At 38.6% G+C, this 24,454-nt stretch overlaps 1 protein-coding gene across 1 annotated transcript; it reads left to right on the forward strand.

The window, feature by feature from the left end:
* The first annotated feature begins 5,800 nt into the window (after positions 1 to 5,800).
* ABCI17 (non-intrinsic ABC protein 3) lies at positions 5,801 to 24,220 on the forward strand. Its single transcript, XM_088958687.1, has 4 exons — positions 5,801 to 6,057; positions 6,173 to 6,496; positions 21,132 to 21,319; positions 23,806 to 24,220. The coding sequence occupies exons 1-4, from the start codon at positions 6,042 to 6,044 to the stop codon at positions 24,058 to 24,060; spliced, it is 783 nt and encodes a 260-aa protein (XP_088814813.1). The 5' UTR covers positions 5,801 to 6,041; the 3' UTR covers positions 24,061 to 24,220.
* Positions 24,221 to 24,454: the final 234 nt, after the last annotated feature.

Raw genomic sequence — 24,454 nt, forward strand, 5'->3', positions numbered from 1 at the left:
CCTAGAGGAGGGGGGAGATCTGTGTTTACCAGCATCTTTTGGAGTTCGGCCTCAGATTTCCTCTCCATCCTCTAATCTTCATTATGTTGAAGTGGTACAGGGTTACACTTAGCTAGCTAGCTCCCAATGCCCTTAGGACAATTATTACCATGCTGGTGGTGGATCGGCTTCAAGATGTGGACTTGATGCCAAAGTTTTTTCATGCCATGTTCGTTTCAAGGTCACACCTTATCGAGGGCAGTGTGTACTACTTCTAGCCTTGGAAAGGCTGACTTGTAGATAACCCTTCGTCTGTCCATAATTGGAAGAGCAAGTTCTTCGTTTCTTGTCCTGAGGGTTGATCATTTAAGTTGGGCTGGGGGGAGATGCACCTAACTGCCGAGAAGTCCATGCCTTTACTTTGGGACGATGAAGCCGCTGTGGTATCCCATCTAATCGTGTTGGGAACGCTATGGGCCAAGCCCCTAGTTGAGGTGGAGCTTCCCTTAGTCTTCCCAGGGCTCAGTCCCACTCCCCTTGATAGGAGAAGTCCTATTGCCAGCTTTTAACACATCGGGATTTCACTTTTCTTGGAGGTACTGATGTTTGTTGTCCTTTTGCAGAGATGTCGTTGGATGCTAAGAGGTTGCTACTGGAGATTGCTCTAGCCAAGAAGAAGGCCCCAAGCGAGGGCACATCGGGAGGGAAAACACCGAGGAGGCCCATTGAGAGGGCGTCTGTGCCTATCAAGAGGATGTCTCAGCCTCAAGCCCTTGCTGGTAGAGGGGGTGACTAAGGGAAAAGATTGGCAATGGGAGATTGGCTAGAAGAGGTCGGCCAAGGCATCTCATCCCCCTTCGGGGAAGATATTGGCGCACAAGGACTGCCCAGCCGAGGGCGGTAGGAGGGGAGGCAAGGCTGCAGCTGCTCAAAGGAGGCCTTCAGCAAAAGAGGCCTGCGACTGGGCCCTTGTCCACTCCCCATCCTGCGTTGGAGCTTGCAGAGGAGGGTGAGCTCGTTGTCAAGCGAGTGTTCTGCCCTCGGTGGAACGTCTAAGAGGGGGACTCCATCGATGGTGAGGGGGTCATCCAAGCTCTAATAAAGGAGATAATCCCTCAGGGTGATTGTCTCACCATGATGAATGGCAACCCTCTCGTTGTCTGGGAATAGGGCCTGGACTTTTTGTTCAAGGTGAGTTTTGATTAACTTTTGCTTCACTATTCATTTTCTCATTGTTTTTGTTAACTTTGCTGATGGAGACGTGTTTGTTGCAGGCGTGCCGACATTATGTTGGCCTGGGGGATCAAGTTGGGCTCCTCTTCGATTGCCTAGATCGGGCTGCGGAGAAGAATGAAAAGCTTGTAGTGCGGGTGGTTTTGGCTGAGAGTAGCCGGGATGAGACCCTCTTAGCCTTGGGAGAGGAGAAGCAACTCTGGCAGATGCTGGAGGATGACCTGAAGGTGGAGAAGGCTTGGACAGTTGGGCTTCAGAAACAACTAAAGAAGTCCAATCTCGAGAATGCCCGTCTTGACGGGATCGCATTGGAGGCCCAGAAGTGGGCTGAAGAGGCCGAGGCATGAGCAGTGGAGGCCAAGGTGGACTTTAGAGATACCGTGCTCGCTTGGAAGACAACGAAGGAATACAAAAAATGCCTTGCTGACTATGCGAACGAAACCTACTTAGAAGGGATTGAAGACACAAAAGAGGAGTTGTTGAGGCCGATGCCAGACTTCTAGGTGGATGAGCTAAAGGTGCTCCCAAACATCGATACCCTTCCCCCGAGGTCCCTTCCGAGGTCCCCGCTGACACTACTGCTGCTGAGGACTCAGTTGCCCCTTCCGTTGAGGGTGATGTGTAGACAACTTGCTCTTCTGTTTTTTTTTTTTTTTTGCTTTTTTGTTCATCATTTTGTAAGGGGTCCGGTCCTTCCACCCGAGGCCTTTTATTTTGTAAGGGCTGAAAATGAATATAATGTAGCATTGCATTTTGCATATCTTGTGCCTTTATTATTTGATCTTGTTTCTTGTTTCTTCTCTCTCTCTCTCTCTCTCTCTCTCTCTCTCTTTTTTTTTTGTTTCGAGGGTCGGTGTCTCCTTCTGAGAGGTCACAAGTAGCAAAAACCTAAAGTTCATGGTGGCTCGTCACTTAGTTGCTCGCTCAGGAAATTAAGAGGGAGTTGCTGGGGCCGAGCTATGATGCTAAAGTGACGAGGATCCTTTACCTCAGCAAGGGAAGGGGAGTTTCCTTGGCATTCTTGGCCTACTATATCCACTTAGGGATTGGTTAGGCGAGGTCGAGGTGAACCCCCGAGGTGCTCGGGGTTGTGTACCACATGACCTTTGTCACGCTAACTGTTGTGAAGTCGAGGTGGCTTGCTGCCGCCAAAGACTGGGGCAAAGAGTGTAATACCTCAGGCAACCTGGCTTACCAAGTGGGGGAAGCTGAAGCAGCAGATGATATTCTTCATTTTGGCCGTGATGGTAGCCAGGGGTTCAGCTTTAACCCATTTGGTGAAGTAGTCGATAGCGACAACGAGGTATTTTCTGTTTTCCATGGTTTGAGGGAAGGGGCTGAGGAGATCCATGCCCCATTTGGCGAAGGGCCAAGGGCTGCTAAGGGCCGATAAGGTTGTGGCTGGTCAATGGGAGATGTTGGAGTGTTTCTGGCACCAATCGCACTTTTGTACCACCTCGACTGCATCCTTCTAAATTGTTGGCCAGAAGTACCCTTGCCTTAGTGCTTTTTGGGCCAAGGCTCTACCTTTGAAGTGGTTGCCGCATATGCCTTCATGAATATCTCGGAGCACGTATTCGCCCTCCTCTTGATGGAGGCATCGGAGGTAGGTCAAGGTGAATGATCTTCGGTACAACTTCCCTTCATGTAAAGTGTAGTGTGTGGCATGACGTTGGATTTGTCTGCTCTTGTTTCTGTCATCAGTTAGCTATTCAGTCATGAGGAAGGCAACAATAGGATCCATCCACGATGGCACGACCTATACCGGAAGGACTTAGGGTTCTTCAATGGAGGGCCAAGCTAATTTTGCCATGTGAATAGTGTAGCCGAGGGCTCCGCCCGAGGTGCTCACCAACTTGGATAGAGTGTCGGCTCTCATGTTCTCAGACCGCGAAACTTGTTGCAGGGAGAAGTGCTGGAAGTGGTAGGCTAGTTCTTTAACCTTGGCGAGGTATTTGGTCATGCTTTGCTCCTTAGCCTCATACTCACTGTTGACTTAGTTCACCACCAGTTGGGAATAGATGAAGGCCTCAATGTGATAGGAGCCGAGGTCCTTCGCGAGCTATAGTCCAGTGAAGAGGGCTTCATACTCTGTTTCTTTGTTGGATGGTGAGAAGTCAAACCTCAACGTGTACTCTACTTCAGTGTTGTCCGGGGTGAGGAGTACGAGGCTGGCCACTTCCCTTGGAGTTGTATGATCCATCAACAAACAACTTCTAGGTAGGCCAAGCTTCCTCCACCGTCTGAGGCCTTTCTTCCTCTTCTACTTTTGGGGTTCAATTAGCGGCTAAGTTGAAGGTGCATTCTACTATAAAGTCGGCTAGGGCTTGTACTTTGATTGCGGGCCTCAGCTAGTATTGTAAATCAAACTCGGATAGCTCGACGACCCACTTGATTAGTCATCCCGAGGCCTCAGGTTTTGCAAGGATGACTTTGAGGGGTTGGTTGGTTAGGACCATAATGCCCTAATGGTGTGGGCTTGAAAGTATGACTTGAGCTTCCTAGCCGAGACCACCCAAGCGAAGGCTAGCTTTTCCACCTTGGGATATCTGGTCTTGGTGCCGCAGAGAACCATGCTAACGTAGTAGATTGGTCTCTGCACTCCATCTTCTCTGATTAGTACCGAGTTGATAGCCTCGTCCCCGGTTGAGAGGTACAAATACAAAATGTCTCTTGGGAGTGGTCGAGTGAAGAGGGGAGGGGAGGCGAGGTAGGACTTCAATTCTTCGAAGGCGTGTTGACACTCTTCTATCCATTAGAAGTTCTTCAGTTCCTTGATGGTTCAGAAGAAGGGCAGGCACTGGTCAACCGGCTTCAACATGAAGCGACTGAGGGCAGCCACTCGACCGGTAAGTCTTTGGGTTTCCTTGATCGACCGAGGTGGTGCCATATCCAAGATAGCTTGGATCTTCTTTGGGTTGGCCTCTATACCTCATTGTGTGATGACGAAGTCTAAGAACTTGCCTGAGGTGACGTTGAAGGCACACTTGCTTGGATTGAGCTTCATGTTGAATTTGTACAAGGTGTCGAAGGTCTCGGCTAAGCCCGAGGTATGTTGGTTGGCTTTTAGGCTCTTCACCACCATATCATCCATGTAGGCTTCAACGTTCCTTCCCATCTGGTGCTTGAAAACCTTGTTGACGAAGCATTGGTAGGTGGCCCCGACGTTCCCACAAATGGCGCCAATTGTTGCTAGTCAAAATGGGTTGAGGGCAACACTGTCAATTTACTCCCAAGCCGAGGTGCCGAGGAGCGGTGAGGCCCGAGGTCCAGAGAGGCTGAGGACTAGTAGGTCGGTCCTACAAGGAGGAGAACATCAGAGGCCCTAGGTGAGTACTCGAGGTGGAGACTCCGACGGTCAAGTTAGTACTAGGAGGTGTATAAGGTGGGCGAGGCTTGAGGTGTGAACACTTAGACGAGGCCACGAAGGAGAAAGAGTTCTCAAGTGCTTGTTCTTGAGTTCAAGTTCCAATCCCTTACCTTGAGGGGGTCACCTCCTATTTATACTTGATATTGCTTGGAGGTAGGTGAGATCGGACAGTCTAGATGTGGTTTGTATGCGGGGAGCACGGCCATCCGAGGCCGCTAGGTGACTCCGCGCTATTGGTTCTGGAAAACCCGCCGAGCTCTGTTCTGCACGTGCCCTTATTAGGTCTGCTCTAAACCGCGTCGCCTAACACGTGCAGGCCTGCCATAGGACGAGACCATGTGCGCCTACATCATTTTCATATTCCTTTTAATTTTTAAATTATTATTAAAATATTTTCAATTCAGCCAATAATTTTTTTATTAATTCGTAGTCATGGTTAAAAATGGATCACATGTTAAATTAATTGTATCTTTCTTAAAAAAGCAAAAAAACTATTATAATTGATAAAAAATGTAAATTATATCTCATATTGTGTATTGAGATACATGAAACCAAAACATGTGGTGTGGCCTAAACCACACCACACCCTACACAATGTGTATGTGGTGTAGTGTGGTTCAGGTTACCCATTTTTTACCATAGTGTAGAACGCCTATTTTGTTATAGCATAGTATATAACACCACCTAATTTCTTAACCACACTACAAAACACCTAATTTCTCAACCACACTATAAAACACCACTTAATTTCTCAACCACACTAAGTAGTATGGTTCAGGCTACTCATTTTACCACAGTATAAAACACTAATTTTGTTATAGCATGATGTATAACACTAATCTCAAAACCCTATATGCATAGAATGGCAACCAAAATGAAGCATCCCAGTCTTGTCATGTGCCACTAATCTCAAAACCCTAACCTCTATAGTCATTTTGTACTGTTTCCACCACATCCAAATAGCCTTCATGTCTTGATTATTTTTCTACTCCTACTTAGCATAACCTGACATGGTCAAAGCAAGATTCCCACATTGTTTAAGAGTTTATTGAAGATCCAGTTATCAAACCAGAGTGGGTCCCCCACCCTCATTATTAACAATAAACGATTGAATTAATAATAAATTATAATCTTATTTTGCTTCATTATTTAATATTATATAATCTGTACTAGTCTAGTTCGTAATGAAAAGGGGCAGAGGGCCTGTTAGTCTTTTCCGTGAGCACCACTTGAAATACTTAAAACAATGTTGGTTTTTCCCTTTTTTTCTTGAGTATAACATAAAGTTAAGAATGCTGAGAAATTCTATAAACCGGTGACATTCGGGAGTTGGCCTTTCTGGTGGAGGGACAACTCACATCCCCACAACACCTTTATCTATCAAAGTTCTCTCCCATTTCCATTCTTCTCAGTGCATAATCTTCCAAATTAAGGCTCTCTGCAACTTCGAACTCCATCAATGGAGACCACCCCAGGTAGTTAATTCACAACTCCATCTGAAATTCTTTTTCAAATTTTCATCTCTTCTTAGAATCGAAATTCCACTCTCACCTTTCTCTCCCTCTCTTTCAATCTAATACGTCTACACAGATGAGACGAGAATTTCGATGCTGAACGGGGTTGATGTCGAACCCGAAACGAAGTCCAAAATTCAAGTACGGGGGCTGACCAGGGTATCGGACACAGGAGTTCCGATACTCAACGGGGTGAGCGTTGACATTCCGAAGGGTGTGATCGTAGGGATCGTTGGACCGAGCGGGAGCGGCAAGTCCACGCTCCTGAGAGCTCTGAATCGCTTGTGGGAGCCACCGGCCGGAACTGTGTTGCTGGACGGCCGAGACATCTGCGATCTTGATGTACTGACCCTTCGCCGTAAGGTTGGGATGCTTTTCCAGATTCCCGTTCTATTCGATGGTACGTCTTCGCTCATTTTCTTGGTAGTCCGAATCCGCTCTTCACTTAGCACGCCTCACATCGATCTCACAGAGGGAACATCTGATGCTTGTATATATTATCCATTGGGACTTGGGAGATGTTCGGGTGAGATGTGGCTGTGAGGTCAGCGTGAGGCGTGCTATTAGAATTCTAAAATAGCACGTTTGTTCTCTACTTCTCTCTATGTTTTATCTCCACCTCTGGATGGCGCTCTCCTGATACGTAATTAGTAGTTTATTACTTATTAACTAGCGTATGGTACGGTACAGGATTATGTTTTTTTTTTTTCTAATTTTCTTTTTTAAGAGTAAATTGCTAAACCTTCTCTAAAATTTGATAATTACAATCACCACCCTTAAGAGTCTGAGATATAGTTGTAAAAAGACCCCTTCTATTAGAATTCTAAAATACCTATACAGTTATTTTAGTCAAAATGTCTAAAATACCTATACAGTTGCTTTGGTCAAAATGTTTATGTTCCAAGGTTTTTTATATATATGAATTGCTACCGGAAACCCTTTGATCTCTTTTATGAGATTGATTTATTTTTCAAATTTGTTGTTCATATCAACTACTCAAAGGTAAAGCTACAACTTTAATTTTTTTTTTTTTCATAAAATTTGTATCATTCTTTCTATAAAAACTAGTCTCACTAGTAACTGCATGAGTATTTTGGACATTTTTATGCTTCTTTTTAGAGAATTCTAATAGAGGGGTCAATCTGCAACCATGTCACAAGTTTAGGGGGAGGTGATTGTAACTACCAAACTTAAAAAGAATAAATACAAATGAAAGGTTCCAACCATCTTGGGGTATCCCACCAGATTGACCTAACTATAAACTCTTACTCTAACCTCCTTGCCTTCCTTGAGCTAAAATGTAAGTACATGCCGTTAGGATAACTGAAGTCTGAACTCTGAAGTATTGAGCTAAATTAACAATTATTTTATCAACTTAAACCAAAAAAGAATTAGGATCTTCTCCTCACACTGACATCACAGCATCCCATCTTGTATTGGAAAGGCTGTGTTTGATTGCAGTGAAAATTTATTTGCATTAATATAAATGCGTAGGAGTGCAAATGTAAAAATGCAAGTTATTGTTTATTTTTATTTTACTTTTACTTTATTCTACTTCAGGTCTTAATTTACTTCATTTGTACTGTTATAAAATAAAATAAACTAAATTTTAAAATAAAATTGGGTTAGAATTTACACTCAAATCCTTTGCACTGTCATGGTTTTGCATCAATACAAATTTATTTATGTTGCAACCAAACAGCCTTAAATACAGGAGATATTCTTACTGTATGACTGGAACATGTTGCGAGGTCAGTGTGAGGAGCGCTTTATGAAGAACAGATCTAGCCCCACCAAAAAAATGTCAGCTGATGCCCTCTGAATCCATTACACCCATCCATTAAAAGTTAGAATCCAAACTCTTGTCATTGAAAACAAATGTTGAGCTTTTGCAAAAGATAGAGGTTCCCAAACTGCCATAAACTCTGCTTCAAAAGGATCCAAGGCTTGGCTTGGCTTAAACTTCCACCTATAGCCATTATAAAAAGTTAAAATCATGAGTAAAAGCACAAATACCAAAAGTTACAAACAGGTGAGTAAGAAATTATTACAATCAATCCATTAAACTCCTTTGTTGCGAGGGACATTTAAAGCATCCGAAAAGAATGACATATGGTCTCCCCAGAAATCAATGAGGTCCTCGAATAGGTTATCATGCTCTTCCACGCATGTGGGATTGCTATTTTCCTCTTTTTCTTTAGCACCCTTACTTTTACCCATGGTTTCAAAACCTGATCGGACCGGACGGTCGGACAAAAAAAAATCAGGAATTGGTCATCTCTATTTTCCCTCAAAATTGTTTTTTTCCCCAAAATCATTGATTTTGGTCAGTGAACCGTTGAATCGATCGGTTATCTGTTCGAATGGTTTTGACCGTTTTTCAAATTTTTTTAATCTTTTAATTTTTTTGTCAGAACAAACCAACCATTCAGGTCAAACGGTCAGACTGTTCGAACTGGTAACCAGACCCCTGACCAGTTCGGTCACCAGTTCGATTTTAAAAACCATGCTTTTACCTTTTGTCTTGACCTAGATTCCCTCCTTTATCTTATGCAAATTCATATTTTTAAGGGTTCATGTCTTGATGATTTTGCAGTTTTCAATACCCACTTTCGATTCACTTTTCATATTAACCCCAAGCTTCACTTTTCATATTAACCCCAAGGAAGGTGAATAGTTCGGTTAAGATTATTCCATAGGATAGAAAGCTTGTACTACTTATAGTTAGGGGTGATCATGGGCCGGACCAGGCTGGGTTTAGCACCAATGATAAGGGTTTTAACCTAGGGCCAGGCCCAGCCCGGCCCACACCCCAGGCCTAGATTGCAAGCCCAACTGCCCAAGTCCAGCCCTATACAGGCGGACCAAACTTATGGGCTTTCCAGGCCTAATGAGAAATGAGCTTCGGCCTATGACATTCAATAATAAGAATTTAACTATTTAATTTTTTTGTTTTAGTTAAATAGCATGTAATACATGCAAGAAAATATGGCACAAACCCAAGTTAAATAGGGCATGGCCAAGCTTTAGGCCTATGCACAAGAAAAAGGCATGGGTGTCATTCTTAAACAATGTGGGACTTGGAGCAACACTAAATAGTGAATGTTACCATTGAATGTTTTTCCAAGTCCCACATTGCTTAGGCAATAAAAGTGAAGGCCTTGCCTAGGATGGCAATTCATATACTTGAGTTGGTTTAAGTGTTCACACATGTGTCAAAATGCCGGGCCAAGCCTAGGCTGGGCTTGAAGTGTTGGGTCCAAGCCCGACCTGGAATTTTTTGGGTTTGATGTAAACCTGGGCCAGGCTGGGCTTGCACACAAAACCCTGGGCCCAGGCACGGAATTTTAGAAGATAGGCCGGGGCAAGAATGATCACTCCTACTCATAGCAACTTCTGACATGCGACACATAATGGCATAGGGTAGGTTGATAGGCCTAGCGGTCTTAATACAATACAGCAATAGTAACTCCATGCCAGAGATATGATTGAGAGATCCTTGTTTTGGAAGAATTACTTTAACCACTACTATGTGCATAACCATCCTAAGTCTCAATATTAAATCCTTCTAACTTTAAAATCTCAAAATCTAATGCTTGCTTCCAAGTATTTTTCTTTTTGAAATCAAATCTTGGTATCTCTCTTCTACATCTAGATTCAAGAACAATGCATTTAGTCGACTTCTTGAGTCTTCACTTTTTTTTTTTTTTCTTTAGGATGAATTCCATTGAATTGGATGATCAAGTTGAGGTGTTTGGAGTGCTTGTTGAGGTTCTTATTCACTTGTGATGTGCGAGAAACTATTCATGTGTTAAAATTTTTATCAAATATCCCCCTAATCCTCAAATTAGTATCCGACTAATAGCTTCTAGTAGTCACTACTTCCTCAGTGGTAGTTGAATACTTGTTTTCAATAGTCGACTACATGTGATAGCCGATTGTTTTTTAGCAGATCCTACTTAAGTAACTATCACTATTCAACGTCAACACTTTTTTAATAATGAATTTCTATGGTTAAAATGGTCATTGTCTTATTTGCCTGAGAAACAAAAGAACATGGGTAAATACACTTTACCTGGGTAAGTGTTTCCCAGGAAAAACTTACGCAGGTAATTACATTTACCCGGGTAACTTACCAAAAAGCCAATAGGCCTTATGGTTAGTCTATCATTTTAAACCCATTTAATAGTTGGATCCTCTGGATCTCTTCTATGATAACAGTGTTATATGACCATGTCTACAACAAAATTTATAAAGATGTTTAGCTCGATCATAATTTAAGGCTTTCACAAACTTTCTTTTATGAGATCTATTGTTGTAAGTATATTTGTAACCTACACTTTTTATTTATCATTTTTTTATTTTCCTATAATTTGGTAGGGCTTTTATTTCTAAGTGATCTTCAAAAGATCTTTCTGTCCTCAAGTATTGGACAATATCATTTAGCCTTTCATTTTCCTCTCTTATTTCCTTATTCTCATTTGTTAATCTTGAGAATGAGAAAGACTGTTAATTTGACCCTTCAAATTACTAGCTTGTATAATATTTTTCTCTACTACTTTCCTAAGCTCTTCATTTTTTAGATTTTGCCTCTTGATTTCTTCATAAAATTCTTCTAAAGTATCTGACAATTTTTCCTTGATAAAATTGCAAGTATAGTCTTGACTTAATTACCTCATCCTCATCATCTGCTAATGGACAGAAGTTAGCTTGTTTAACATCGGATTCTTCTTCATCACATGAGCTTATATCATCCCATGTGGCCTTCAGTGGCTTTTTCTTCCCTCTAAATCTTCTCTTTAACATAGGGCATTTTGACCTGATGTTCCCTTCCTTATTGCATTCAAAGAATATGGACTCTTATAGAGGTTTCCTAGCAATGCCTTTCCTGTTCTTCAAAAGCTTTAAAAATTACGGCAATTTCTTTTTCTTCACTGATGTATTCCTCCTCTTTCTCTAGTGATGCTATTGATAGAAATGATGTAGCCCTCTTCTTTTTCTCTTTCCTTCATTCCAATCTAATGAGTAAGAAGAGAACCAATCAGCTCATCCATCTGTATGGTGCTTAGATTTCTAGATTCCTAGATGGCTATAACTTTTATCTCTCACTCCTTTTAAGAGACCTTAATATCTTTTTCAATTTTTCTTTCTTAGGATAGGTTTTCCCAAGACTCTTGAGTTCATAGGTACAAGGTTCAAAGTATCGACATGTATCGGCTTGTATCGGTTGATACGTATCGTTCTGAAATCCCTTCGATATGCCTCTATAGTGGGTGTATCGAGGGTCTGACTGGTTCAGGGGGTGGAGGAGCCCTAAACCAGTTCCCTTAACCAGTTTCAGAAAAAAAAAAGTAAAAAAAAAAAACATTATCGATTCGCCCGATATGCTCCGACCGACGTATTGGGTGTATCGATGTTTTGAACCTTGTATAGGTGATATCTATAAAATGAGTAAACATGTCAGTGATTAATTCATGTGGCTTCATTTTAAATAGTTCATATGCTTGCACTAGCATGCTAATCTTGGACTCTTTCGCTAGATTAGTTATTTCATTGGTAGTTTCTTGTGATCTCTAGATTTCTTGGTTGTCTCGCACCATGAAATCCTATTAAATTAATTTTTGTCTAGGGCATAGTAGAGATAGTTCATGGCCCTAACATTTAGGGAGACTTTCTTCTTTTCTTCGTTAGACTATTTAGAGGGATCCTTATTTACAAACCTTTGCCCTACCTTTTTTTCATGGGCTTAAAGGGCCCTTTCTCTACTACTCTATAGAAATCATACTCTAAGGAGATGAGATAAACTCTCATTAGGGTTGTTCATAAGAAGATCCAACCTGACCAAACCGATCAATCCGGACCAACCCAACCCGAGTCGGTCGGGTTTTCTTCAACATCGGTCGGTTTCAGGTTATAAAAAATCATAAACCGATGGTTTAGTTCGGTTTCGGTTTTCATGTATGAAAATCGAAACCGACCCAAACCGAACCGACTTAGCAGTTAGTTCCTAGTTAGTAGTTACAACCTACTTTGTTCCTACTTAACTAAGTTATCTCTATCAGTTAGGTTGTACAACAACTAAGTCACCACTAAGTAGAGTCGAAACTGACCCAAACCGACCCAAATCGACTCAAACCGATCAGGTCAGTTTTGCTTAGCACAGGGTCGGTTTCGGTTTCCATATCAGGTAACCTGATCAGGTCGGATCGGTTGGAAAAACATCAGTAAACTGACCCAACCCGACCCGTGAACAGCCCTAACTCTCATCTTGGTTTTCCAATAGTTGTAGTCAACACCATTAAAGAATGGAGGTTTGGAGATGGATTTCCCTTCTATGTAAGGGCTTAGGTGACCATTCTAGCACCTAGCCATTAAACTAATTCAAGGTGAACCTATTTTGATACGGCTTATTGTCCCAAGTAGCCCACCCAAGTGGGGGGTGAATTGGGTAGTTGGAAAATGTATGCAATGTCAATTAGGGGTGAGCATGGGCTGGTTTGGTTTGGTTCCATGGAAAAAGCTGGAGCCTACCCTATAGAGGTCTTTTCCAGGCTTTTGGAACTAGAACCTATCCTGTGAAAGTTGACTTTAGAATCGGTTCTGGCCTTGGTGGTTCTGAGTTATCTTCCCGGGTCTACTCATGGAACTTGTACTTTCTTTACTCTTCCCCTTCACAAAGAGGAGCATGTTCTTTAGGCTGCATTTGGAATTGATGTAAAACCTCATCGGTGTAAAAGCGCATCGATGATGCTTTACACCAAACCATAAAAAAGTGACTATTAACTTCGAAAAGAATGAATTCGAAAAGCGTGGAGTTTTACATCGATTTTATCAGTGTAGTATTTATATCGATAATCAATGTAAAACTTTACTTTTGATGAGGTTTTGTATCGATTTACAACGTAAAACTCAAATCCATCCAAACACCAACAAATCCAAATCGGAGTGGAGTTTTATGTCAATCTTGATTTACACTCCTTCCAAATGCCGACAAAACCGAACCGACATACATATTTACATCATTTCCAAATGCAGTCTTAAAAACTTGATTTTTTATAGTTTAAAACTTATATTATCTTTATTGATTAAATTGGATAACTTAATATGTATATTATCATTATATGATTAAAAACTTATAAATTAAATTTAAATTTTGTAAGTATTACCTTTTAAACTACTTACAGTACACATTCAAATATTAAAATGAAAACAAATGTTCAAATCACTTAAGTAACTCAATGGTCAAGTGAGACCATGGCCTTTGTAATCATGAATGCTTGGGTTCAAATCTTAACATCCCCAAAAATACTATGGGGTATATTTCAAGGAAAGTCCAGTTCCAAGGTAGGTTCCATCAAGGTCGGTTTCACCAAGGCCAGTTCACCAGGCTGGCTCGAATAGGGTAAACCCTTAGACCTTGGAACCGGCCTATGAGAGGGTTGGTTCCAAGAATTTGGAACCAGAACTTATCCTGTAATAGGTTGGATAGGGTCGGTTCAAGGCTGATTCGAGGTTGATTCCATTCGGTTTTGGGTAAAACCTACCCATTTGTTCACCCCTAATGTCAATGATTTGAAGGCTATTGTGTGCTTGTGAATGCAACAGAAATAAAATGCAATCGTAAAAATAATAATAATCAAAACAGTAAAGATCGAAGAAAAGACAAAGAACACAAAGAATTTTCGAGAAGTTTGACAAACCCCAACCTACATCCGACCCTTGTTAAGATTTTCCACTACCACAAACTAGATAAAACTTAATGGTGTCAGCTAAACCAATACAACCCAACATGGCTTTTGGAAGCTTGCTATACTTGGACAGACTTTTTAGTGTTATCACTACCAACTTTGGTGTTCTTCACCTTAAACACTTTTTTTCACAATAGAGATTACAATAAAGACACATATAATGAATGCCTTTAACTAGAAAGATGTAAACAAATATAAGCAAACCAATATCAATAGCAAGAGAAAACAACACTAATAATCTCAACACATGAAGAGGTTCTCAAATCACTATGAGAAACATATAAGCCTTAAAGGCTACTTAGTTTTTCTTACATAAACTGATTTAAGCACAGAGAGAACTATTTTCTTTTTCTCAAAGTACTCTCTCTTAGATAATGTTATCAGTATAGCAGATATAATGCAAATCAAGTTCTTGTTATTCTCCGTCCCTCAAACATCGTTTTATGGAAATTAAGACCTTATGACAATTAAAGAGCCATTGGGTTGGATTCAAGCCATTCTTTGCAATGTTCAGAACATAGCCTCAACGAATAGAAGGCTTACCAAAAGAATCAACTAGACGTTTAGGCTCAGTTTGGAAAAGTATAAATATAAAATTGTAGAGTGCAAAACCTTGTATTTTGTATTATTTTGTATGTATGTATACCATACATATTTGTATTTGAATTCCTTCCAAACTGAGCCTTAACATTTAAACGATGACACTTACGTGGCTAGTAGTCGATTGATAAACTTTGTTAATGGATTACTAGTTGTAGGGTGGAATCTTTTTTCTTTAGCAGTCGATTAATTCTTAGACAACTCATAACTTGGTCCCAATTCCTAGCTATGAAGTGTAGTTGACTCATCATTTTGAGTATTTAACTCATGTGAAATCATATTTCATGCCTCAGCTATTAAAGGTGGCTGTCTCATTAGAATAAGTAGTCAACTCAAGTAAAGTGTAAATTTAATACATGTCTCAGCTGTGTAAGGTAGCTGACTCATCATTTTAAGTGATCAACTCCTTATTGTTCAGAACCTTAGAATCCTTCACAGGTTCATTCTCTTGGTGCAGAAATTTGTCCCTTTGGCTTTCGAAAGAAGATTAACTGAAGTTTAAGAATACCTAAGAGCCAGAACTAGTCTAACCTTGGCTACCTTGAGCTGAAAGAAAAGAAAAACAAGACTAAAGTCCAAGAAGTTGTCATTGTGTTACGTCTTGTCTAGGATTTGTTGTAAATCATAAGCTTGAGATGTATACAATAAGCTCTTTTATTGACCAATCTCGATAAACCCGAACCTTAGAGACTAAGACTATGTTTGATTTGAAGGAAAAGGTAGGGAAAGGAAGGAAAAGGCAGGAACCCTATATAAGGTTTGTAATTTCCCTATCTTTCCCTTCCTTTCCCTACTTTTTCCTTCAAACCAAACACAGCCTAAAGGTTAACAACTACCCAATGTAAAGGGTGCTTTGTCCAGTGGATGCCCTTGGTGTGTCCAGCAATCACCCATAAAACTTGATCGCAAGGAAAACTAAACTACATGGATAATAGTTTAAGTTTAATTATGCATGTTGTTAAGGCCATTTTAGTAATAACCCTTTGGCTTGAGAAACCTTAAAAGGTTAAGGCTGCATTTGACATTCCTTATTTTAAGGACTTGCTAGCTAGCAGGGAATGCATGGTTTTTTATATATACATCCTTATAGATGGTTTATGGTTCTAAAAATGCATGATGAAAATCTTTATTTTGATTATTTTTGATTATTTTAGTATTTTTTTACATTTTTTAAAGTAATTTTATTATTATTTTTTAGTAATTATCATTTTTAGCATCATTACTATTACTACCTTCCTATTCCCTTTTGTAACAAAGTCATACTGACCCATACATGGGAAATAATAAAATAAAAATATTAATAGAAAATTAAAACAAAACAATTGTTAATTACAATTATTTTTTGTTAATTAATTATAAAAATAATATTAATTGTAATTAATGGAAAAGTATCAACAGAAAATTAAAAATTTAAAGAATCCCTACAGTTTTGTTTTTTTTTTTTTTTGTAAATTCCAATTCAATGGTCACGATGCAAAAGTTACCTTGACCATTTTGACCCATTCGATTAAGACAGTTGAACCACTGACCCAAAAACCGGTGGCTAAAGCGGTTCATTGTCCAGGTCGGTTTTTAAAACCTTGATCTTCTTCGCCCAACTGCTTTAGCACAACCTGAATGATTTTCACAGTAAAGCAACCAGATGTTATTGCTGGAAAAGTGTTTGATATATTCAAAGACCATTCTCAGCAATTATAAAGATGAAAAAAGAAAAGCCTTACCTTCAGATTGATAGGCTATACGTGTACTTGCTACCAATGTTCACATTGTGGTCCAGATTAAAAATGTTAACGTTGCAATTGCATTACCAAGATGATGCCTCCACAAAGCTTTCTACGCCAACTTTGACTTTTGGTTGATTCTTGGGTTTGGCGTCTCCTCTGTGGCTTTGATGTTCTCATTAGTGCAAGCGCCATTGTTCTGTTCTTCACCGTTTGGGTAGGCATTCTCTTAATAAACTTGAAATTTTACGAATTACATCTACCAACATTATCAATGGCGGGCTAAAAAATAAAAGGTCCACTTTTTCAAAGTAAAACTTATTAGATTAATTAAAAAATTTATTAGACTAATAAAAGAGTTGGAAATAATTTAGGAGAGAACTTTTATGATAAAATATATTGAGTTAATCAAGGAAAAAATTATGAGGGTCTTTTTGTAGTTAAAAACTCAGTTTGCACCTTCGAGCTTTGGTTAGAATAAGGGAAAGTTGTTAGAGAATAAAACCCATTGAGGGACCTCACCTAACAGCTTAAACTTGAAGGTTGAATGGTTTCTTGGCATGGTATAGAGCCTGCATCTAGCATTTGATCTTGGCCTCCCTCATTATTATTAATCAAATTTTATCACAAAGTATGAATGGGCCTGTGCTTTTTCGCTCTTCAAACCTAATGGGCTTTTGAGTGAGGGAGTATTCTAGAAACTAAAAACCTATTCAGGGATCTCCACTAACAGTATAAGCCTTTAGATTGAATGGTCCCTTTGGGCTCAGTTTTGAAGGAGTACGAATACAAATATGTAGAGTGCAAAGCCTTGTATTTTATATTATTTTGTATGTATTTGTACTGTACAAATCTGTATTTGTATTCCTTCCAAACTGAGCCTTTACAATGTGGTAATAGGTTTATGGGACTAAGAGTGAAGAGGAGGATATATAGGTATCTCGTATCTAGTTAAAAGTTAACCTAAAGAAAACCTCTTTGGTATGCAACTTAACACTTCCAATGTATTTTTTACTTTAAACTAGTTAGATGGATAAAGACAAAGAGATGAATAACTAGTTACAATGATTAGATTATTTGCATGATCAACTAGGGATGGCAATGGGGAGGATTCGGGGAGGGTTTTGTAAATTTTAGATACTACTCGCCTCTTTAAACCTCTCAACCCATATCCACCTCATAACCCATAGCAGATTGGGTTATGAGAATCCAAGTCCTCTCCAAGCATGAAAATGCAAAACCCTCCCTGACCCTATCCTCCCTGCATTCAAGGGTAGGGATAGGTTGGATTTAGAATACTCATCTAATTTCCTAGTACTTCTTGATTAGGACATATAACAAACACAAACTATCAATTATTCATTACATAAAATTTAAAATATTATCAAATTCAACAACTTATACATGAAGTTTATATGCTTTCCAATAGTATGCATATTGGGGAGGATCATGTTTAGCCTAAGACCATACCTTACCCGTACCTGTATGGTTTGTAGAATCCCAAAACCTGTACGCCCCTGCCCCAAAACCTGTCATTCAAGAAAAAATAAAAAGGCCCATTTCATCGAGGTGGGTACCCACCGAGTAAGTTAGAAATTGCCGTCCCTATGATCAAGCCAATTATAACTTAGGTGGTGTTTGGTTCCTTTTTCTCAAAAAAAAAAAAAGGTAGCATGTGTATATTTTTTCCGTTTCTTTTAAAAATAACAATCTTTTGGACTAGACAATGCAAAAGAAATTGATCTTTCCATGATGTATTTATTTATTTATTGTGGTAGAATTTTCTAAAAAACAAAAACTCTACACACAACTGCACATTAGAAACATCTCTCCCTTGAATTTAACATACACGGGAGATTTCATAATCTAAACGCCATTCATCCATTTGGTCGTTGTGACTAAGGTTACATTTATCTTTCTTGTCTCCTTTTTGCAATTAAAAACATAATCTATAAATGATTTATCTCTTTTTTACAGTTAAAAAGTGAATATTGATAAAGTCATTTTAATAGCAAAAAAGGAAATAAATCTTTAAAATAAGGAATGCCAAATGCAGTCCAAGCAATATTTGCAACCCACTACTGACCTGGTCTGGGTGGTCAAGGTTCCGAGTGCATTTCAGCACTCTAAGTGTTTACATCCTTCCTAATAGCCATTTCTAACATTAATAACAAAATTATCTCATTTATCTAATTTTTTATTTAATATGTAATATTAAAAGCATGCCTACCTTCTTCATAAAAGTTCTCTACTTTTTTAGTATTTTATTTATTTTTATATTTTTATATTTTTCACCATTTGGTTGCAGTGCAAATGATTTGATATAAATTTTGATTTATTTTTGTTTTAAAATTTTCCTTATTTTATTTGATTTCAGTATAAATGAAGTAAAATAAGACCTAAAGGGGAACAAAAATAAAATCCAAAAAAGAATTAATTAAACCATTATTTGCATTCTTTTCGTTTACACTCCCATGCAATTATATTAGTATAAATAAAGTTGCATTACAAATAAAAAAAATCTTTATGATTTATGATGTCACAAATTGACCCACTTGGTCTGGATGATTGAACAATAAATGAGCAAGTTGGCAGATCTTAAACCAAATCTGCCCAGCCCATATGCACATACAGAAGTCCATTGTCCATTGTCTACAGTGCTTGAGTCCCAATCCTCTACAGTTAAAACCGTTCTCTCTCTTTGACAGGTAACAATTGAATGGGAGGGTGTTGGCCTAGGGCCAAACTTCAAAGTATCAATATACTTCTGTACATCTACAAAGGTATATTAATACTTAAAACCATGCACTTTATATATATTTTTTTGTTTTTTCAAATTGTTTTTATATATATTATTTTATTAAAAAAAAGATTCCCAAAAATATAAATAGATATTTTAGAACTCAAAAGATACGATACGATATGCGGATACTAAACCATATTGCATCAATACTTTAAACCTCTTTTTCTCTCTCCTCTCTTTTTATCTATCTTTTCAATCATACCCATATCTTTCCAATTTCACCTATTCCTCGTCTGTTAAACCCATCACTCTCTCTGCACAATGCATGTGCCACGTGACTAGTTCTGGAAGCCAAATGACTGACAGGGATATCTGACAAGTAACAATTGGGATGGGAGGGTATTGGCCTAGGGCCCCATACTTTTTCTTTTTTTCCATGTGCTGGCTCCGCTTCTGACCGTAGTCTTTGTTTGTGGTCCATATTACACTCCACATATTGCATATTCAGAGAATCTAGGTGTTAAATTAAAACTTAAAATTTTTGAGATTTGATTATACATTTAGGAGGTGTTCTTTTTTTGGATTTTAAAAGGGAGAAACTTCATATTCTGTTTTTAGATTTATGCGGAGATCGGAAAAAGTTTATTTTCCTGTATTGAACTTACCTGAATAAGTGATGCCCATCTCTTAAGTGGGTAAACTTTCCCACTTTGGGGGAAATTTGTCAAAACTTGAAAAGGACAAAAATATCCCTTGTAATAATGAATTTGTATGGATAAAATAGTTATTGACTTATTTACATGGATAAATGAACTTATCTGGGTAAATCTTTTCTAGGAAATAATTACCTGGATAAGTGCATTTACCCGGATAAATAGCTTATCAAAATGCAAACTGGGCCTTAGTCCAATATATTAACATATTTATAAAACAAATAAAAAATAGATAATAAAAATAAGAAAGTATTAAAATTATAAGAGAAAATAATTATTAAATGTCATTCAAATTTCTAAAATCTTTTTTGAAAATTAACATTTCAGATTTTGGGTCTAAAATGGACAAAGTTCTGAAATTTGAATGAGTCTGGATGTCTGGTTCTTGCAATATATTTGAGAGGTGAATACAGTACACTTATTTTTGTCCCTATTGTGGATCTCATGGCAACATATGGGCCCTAGAGCATGTAATGGGCCCCATAGCTGTAGACACAGCTTTTACGAATTACAACTTTACCCTTCATCATTCATTACTTAACTAAGCACCATCCTACTCTGTACGCGTGAAATTTCTCCGGCATCTGTTAGTCTGTTACAGAGGATTGGAAATCTGGTGAATTTGGGATTACCTTGATTTTTAGTGCCTCTTTGGGAGTCCTTTCGTCCTCTGGCTTTTTGCTTTTTGGCTTTAAGAGGTGGTATCCACTTGAAAAGCCAGATTTTGATCATTGTACAGCTACTTACACTGCCTCTTCTAGTAGTTTCTGACCCTTTTAAAGCATCTGAAGCAAAGATAAATCCTCCCAAACAGGCTCTAAATCACCCCGCAACAGTCTTTTAATCCAATGTAGGTGGATTGAATGACTTAATAACTTGGGTTGTGTTTGGACAAACTTCAGGATTTGTGCTTTTAAAGCTCAAAAGCACAAAGCCCTGATTTTAAACTAGTGCTTTGGGGTGTAAAAGTGTTTTATCTCTAGATTGTTGGATTTTTAAAAGCAATTTTTACCAAATGATTAAAACACTTTTTTTAACCAATCTCATTTTGCACAACCCAAATCTTAAAAGCAAAATATCTTGTCCAAAGGAGACTTTATTCACTAAAACACTAAGGGGACATTCTATTTTTGGATTTTGAGTGAGGGGAAAGTTGATCAATGGTATTTTGATTCTCATTGATCAAGAAACCCATGTTCTTTATTCAGATTTATGTAGGGATCAAGGTAAATTTATTTTCCTAGGTATCTCTTAGATAGATAAACAACTTTCTCACCTGGAGGGAAAATTGTCAATACTTACCCAAATAAATAACTTACCAAAAAATGAACAAAGCCTAAATAATAAATTATTTAATTCAGCCACTTAAATTATTATCAAATAGCCAAAGAAATCTTTTCGTATAGAAGTTTATCTCTTGCCAAAGGGACGGAACAATTGCTTGAATTACATGTTCTATGTTTCAACATATGATAAGCAAATTAAGCATTGTGTTATTGTGTGGCCTCAGGCACGGTTGCGGACAACATTCGGTACGGGCCACAGTTGAGAGGTAAGAAGCTCAGTGACACAGAGGTATCCAAGCTGCTCAACCTTGCCGATCTTGATTCCACCTTTGCCACAAAAGCTGGTGGCGAGTTATCAGTGGGCCAAGCTCAGCGAGTGGCACTTGCAAGGACCCTTGCCAATGACCCAGAGGTATACTCACTAAACTGATTTCATCTTTTCTTTAATTTATGGTCTTACTATATTAGGTGTGCATTTGCTATACTTGGACTGGATTGAGCATTTGCTAAATTTTGAATGGGCCCGAATCCTAACCCAAGCTCAATGTAATTGAAGTTATTTAATTTGATCTGACCCAATGATTTGACGTTGGACTGTTTGGTTTGAAAACCATTTAGGCAACTGGTTTTGTTTTACCACAAACTTAGTCTTTGGCCAAAAATTGTTGAATCAGTCAATGATTCATTGACTCGGACGGTTGAACCGTTGATTTGTTTGATCTGTTCAATGGTTTTTGGCTATTTTATTTTAATTTTTTTTAATTTTTTTGTTCGATCAAATGGTCAAACTGTCGATCCAGAAACCAGTGGCCAGAATGGTTCTAGTTCTGGGTCTTTTTTTGAAATATATATATATATATATATATATATATATATATTGTGTATGTATTGTTTATATATTTTTAATATATATCATATATTATTTATATATTATATACAAATATATATGCTTTATGTATATATTAAATATTACGTATGTTTATAATATATATATTATAAATATAAAAACTGAAAGCCGAAGAATTGAAACTGGTCAACCTGTAGTATCAGTTTAGAGAATTACAAAAACTGATGAGTATCCCTATTTGCTCCCCACACTGACCCCAACATGTATGGGTTGTACATCAAGAACATCTCCTGTACTTGTATGTTATTAGTCATGAAAAATATTCTCAATATACGGTGAGATGTGATATTGTGAGATCGGTATGAGGAGCATATCCCAATTCACTGCTGATTAGGGGGTGATGCTAATTAGGTATTTCAAAAGTCATGTAAATGACTTCTGGATCTTCTGCATTATTTTGCACTGCACTGCACTCGTGCACTTGGATTGAGCATGTGACAGGTGCCCTATTTGTCTCACACATATGGGTATGTATATACCTGTAATGGGATAAGCTGATTAATTACACTGCACTGAATGGGAGTACGTCTACGTAGCACAGTCACGAAAACAAAAACAAATAAGTAGCAAAGTGAAAAGAAATGATACTGATTAGGTGTTTGATAGAGGAATATGCTGATCAGGTATATATGGGTATGTATATATCTGATGATGCTTACTTTGTCTTCTCCCAGTTTGAGGAATCTCCCATCATCATATGTTACTGTTTCCACTTCTTATTTCTTATTCACGGCTGTGGTGTTTTGTGGGTACGTGTGAGTAGAGTTTTTGTGGGTAGAGATATGAAAACTATCATTAGTATTACTGCCTCAAATCAGTGGTAACGATTGCTTTTCTGATTCTCTTTTTCTCTCCATCTTGGGGAGCAAGTCCCAAATTCCCAAATAACCCCATCCAACCCGCTGTACATATATAAGCCTTTTTTCATTTTCATTGAATTTTAAGTCTTGTTTTGTATCAAGCTTGTGTATTTGGTAGAGCTTTATATTGGGCCTAGAGTAAGTCTGTTGGAGTTCGATGAAATCCGAAATCCCAAAATTCCGATCGGACTCAAACTCAAATGCATCATTCATACATTCGATTCGGATTTTGGATCGGATTATATGCCTACCAACTGAGCCAGTTGGCACCTTCAATGCAGAAACGGTCTTAAGCGGTTCTACAATGGCCTATGGTGCTATTTGGTACAATCTTTGTTTCAAATCAAGCATTTTGACTTTAGAAACTGTTTCACCTTGAAAATGAGTACTACTACTGTTTATGTTTGAATCCTATTTCGTAAGAGATGAGTGTCGTTTCATCCAGTGTTAAATGAAAGTAAAAAAAATGTCTACATGGAGTTCACATCTGCGCCCCACTACGTTCTTCATCACATTCCTATCGTGTATTGAGAACATCTCCTGATGATCTACCAGAAATGATAATGTCATCATTGGGAGAAGTTCCCAATACATGGCAGGGATGTACTGTGGGACGTTGTGGGGTGCCCCCTTGTGGGGCACAGATCTGAACTCGTCTACATGGCACTGTCTAGGCAACATTTCTACTTGAAATGCCCACACTCTACAGTATGAATGAATCTGCAGGATCATCTGTCAATAAAACACATTCTAACCCTCTACCAACAAGATCTTACACCCCACGTTTCATATTTGGCAGGCCTCACTTTATGGTGCGTCCTAGTGTCATAGTGAGATGTATGGTGTTAGATCAAGTTGGCAGAGGGTTGGAACAGGTTTTATTGGCAGAAAATCTCAGAGTTCACATCTCCGCCCCACAGCACATTTTCGCCTTGTATTGAGAGCATCTCCCGATGATAACATCATCGATTTTGATACATCATCAGGAGATATTCTCAATACACGCGGAGATGTGCTGTGGGGCATTGTGGGGCGGAGATGTGTTCTCAAAATCTCAACTCAGTGCCAATACCATTTCTCTCTCTATTGTGGTGTAAAGAGTCATGACACCTGTTAATTTTGTTTTACAAGGTGTTGCTATTGGATGAGCCAACAAGTGCTCTAGACCCGATATCGACACAAAACATAGAGGATGCGATTGTTAAGTTGAAGAAAGCTCGCAGCATGACGACGGTGATGGTTTCCCACAGTGTCAAACAGATCCAGAGGATAGCTGATGTGGTATGCCTTCTTGTGAATGGTGAGGTCGTTGAGGTCCTAAAACCTGATCACCTCTCCGAAGCCAAGCATCCCATGACTTTGAGGTTCCTTCAACTCAGCTCCTGACCTCTTTCTTGTTCCTCTTTCACTGTTCTGAGCCAAAAGAAAATACAAAAATGCAGGGAACGCGTGTAGCCTTTTGGGGATATGTAGCATTCATTCCCTAAGTCATGTTAAACTGTCAAAATTCATATATCAAACTAATATTAAATATTTAAGTTTGTAAGTTGCTGTTCTGTTAAATTTAATAGTTACTTTAGTCTTTAATTAGTAGCGACCCATGCAAAACATGGGGGGTTTTAACCGAATTTTAATGGGCTTTTAAAGAGTGATATGATATCTATAAATACTAGGGTGTTTACGGTTTGGTTAATCGAACTGTGGGGTATTTTTTTAAATTGAATTAATTTGATCGGTTTTTTAAATATTTAAATTGAAATCGAATCGATGCAATCGGTTA

This window comes from Nelumbo lutea, chromosome 8 (genome assembly GCF_056320005.1).
Source record: "Nelumbo lutea isolate HS-2025 chromosome 8, American lotus-T2T, whole genome shotgun sequence".
Classification (NCBI taxonomy): domain Eukaryota; kingdom Viridiplantae; phylum Streptophyta; class Magnoliopsida; order Proteales; family Nelumbonaceae; genus Nelumbo; species Nelumbo lutea.

Excerpts from the sequence above, each read along its gene's own strand:
- ABCI17 (XM_088958687.1), top strand. Across the intron at positions 6,497-21,131 it reads GATTCCCGTTCTATTCGATG|GCACGGTTGCGGACAACATT; the intron begins GTACGTCTTCGC and ends GTGTGGCCTCAG. Across the intron at positions 21,320-23,805 it reads CCCTTGCCAATGACCCAGAG|GTGTTGCTATTGGATGAGCC; the intron begins GTATACTCACTA and ends TTGTTTTACAAG.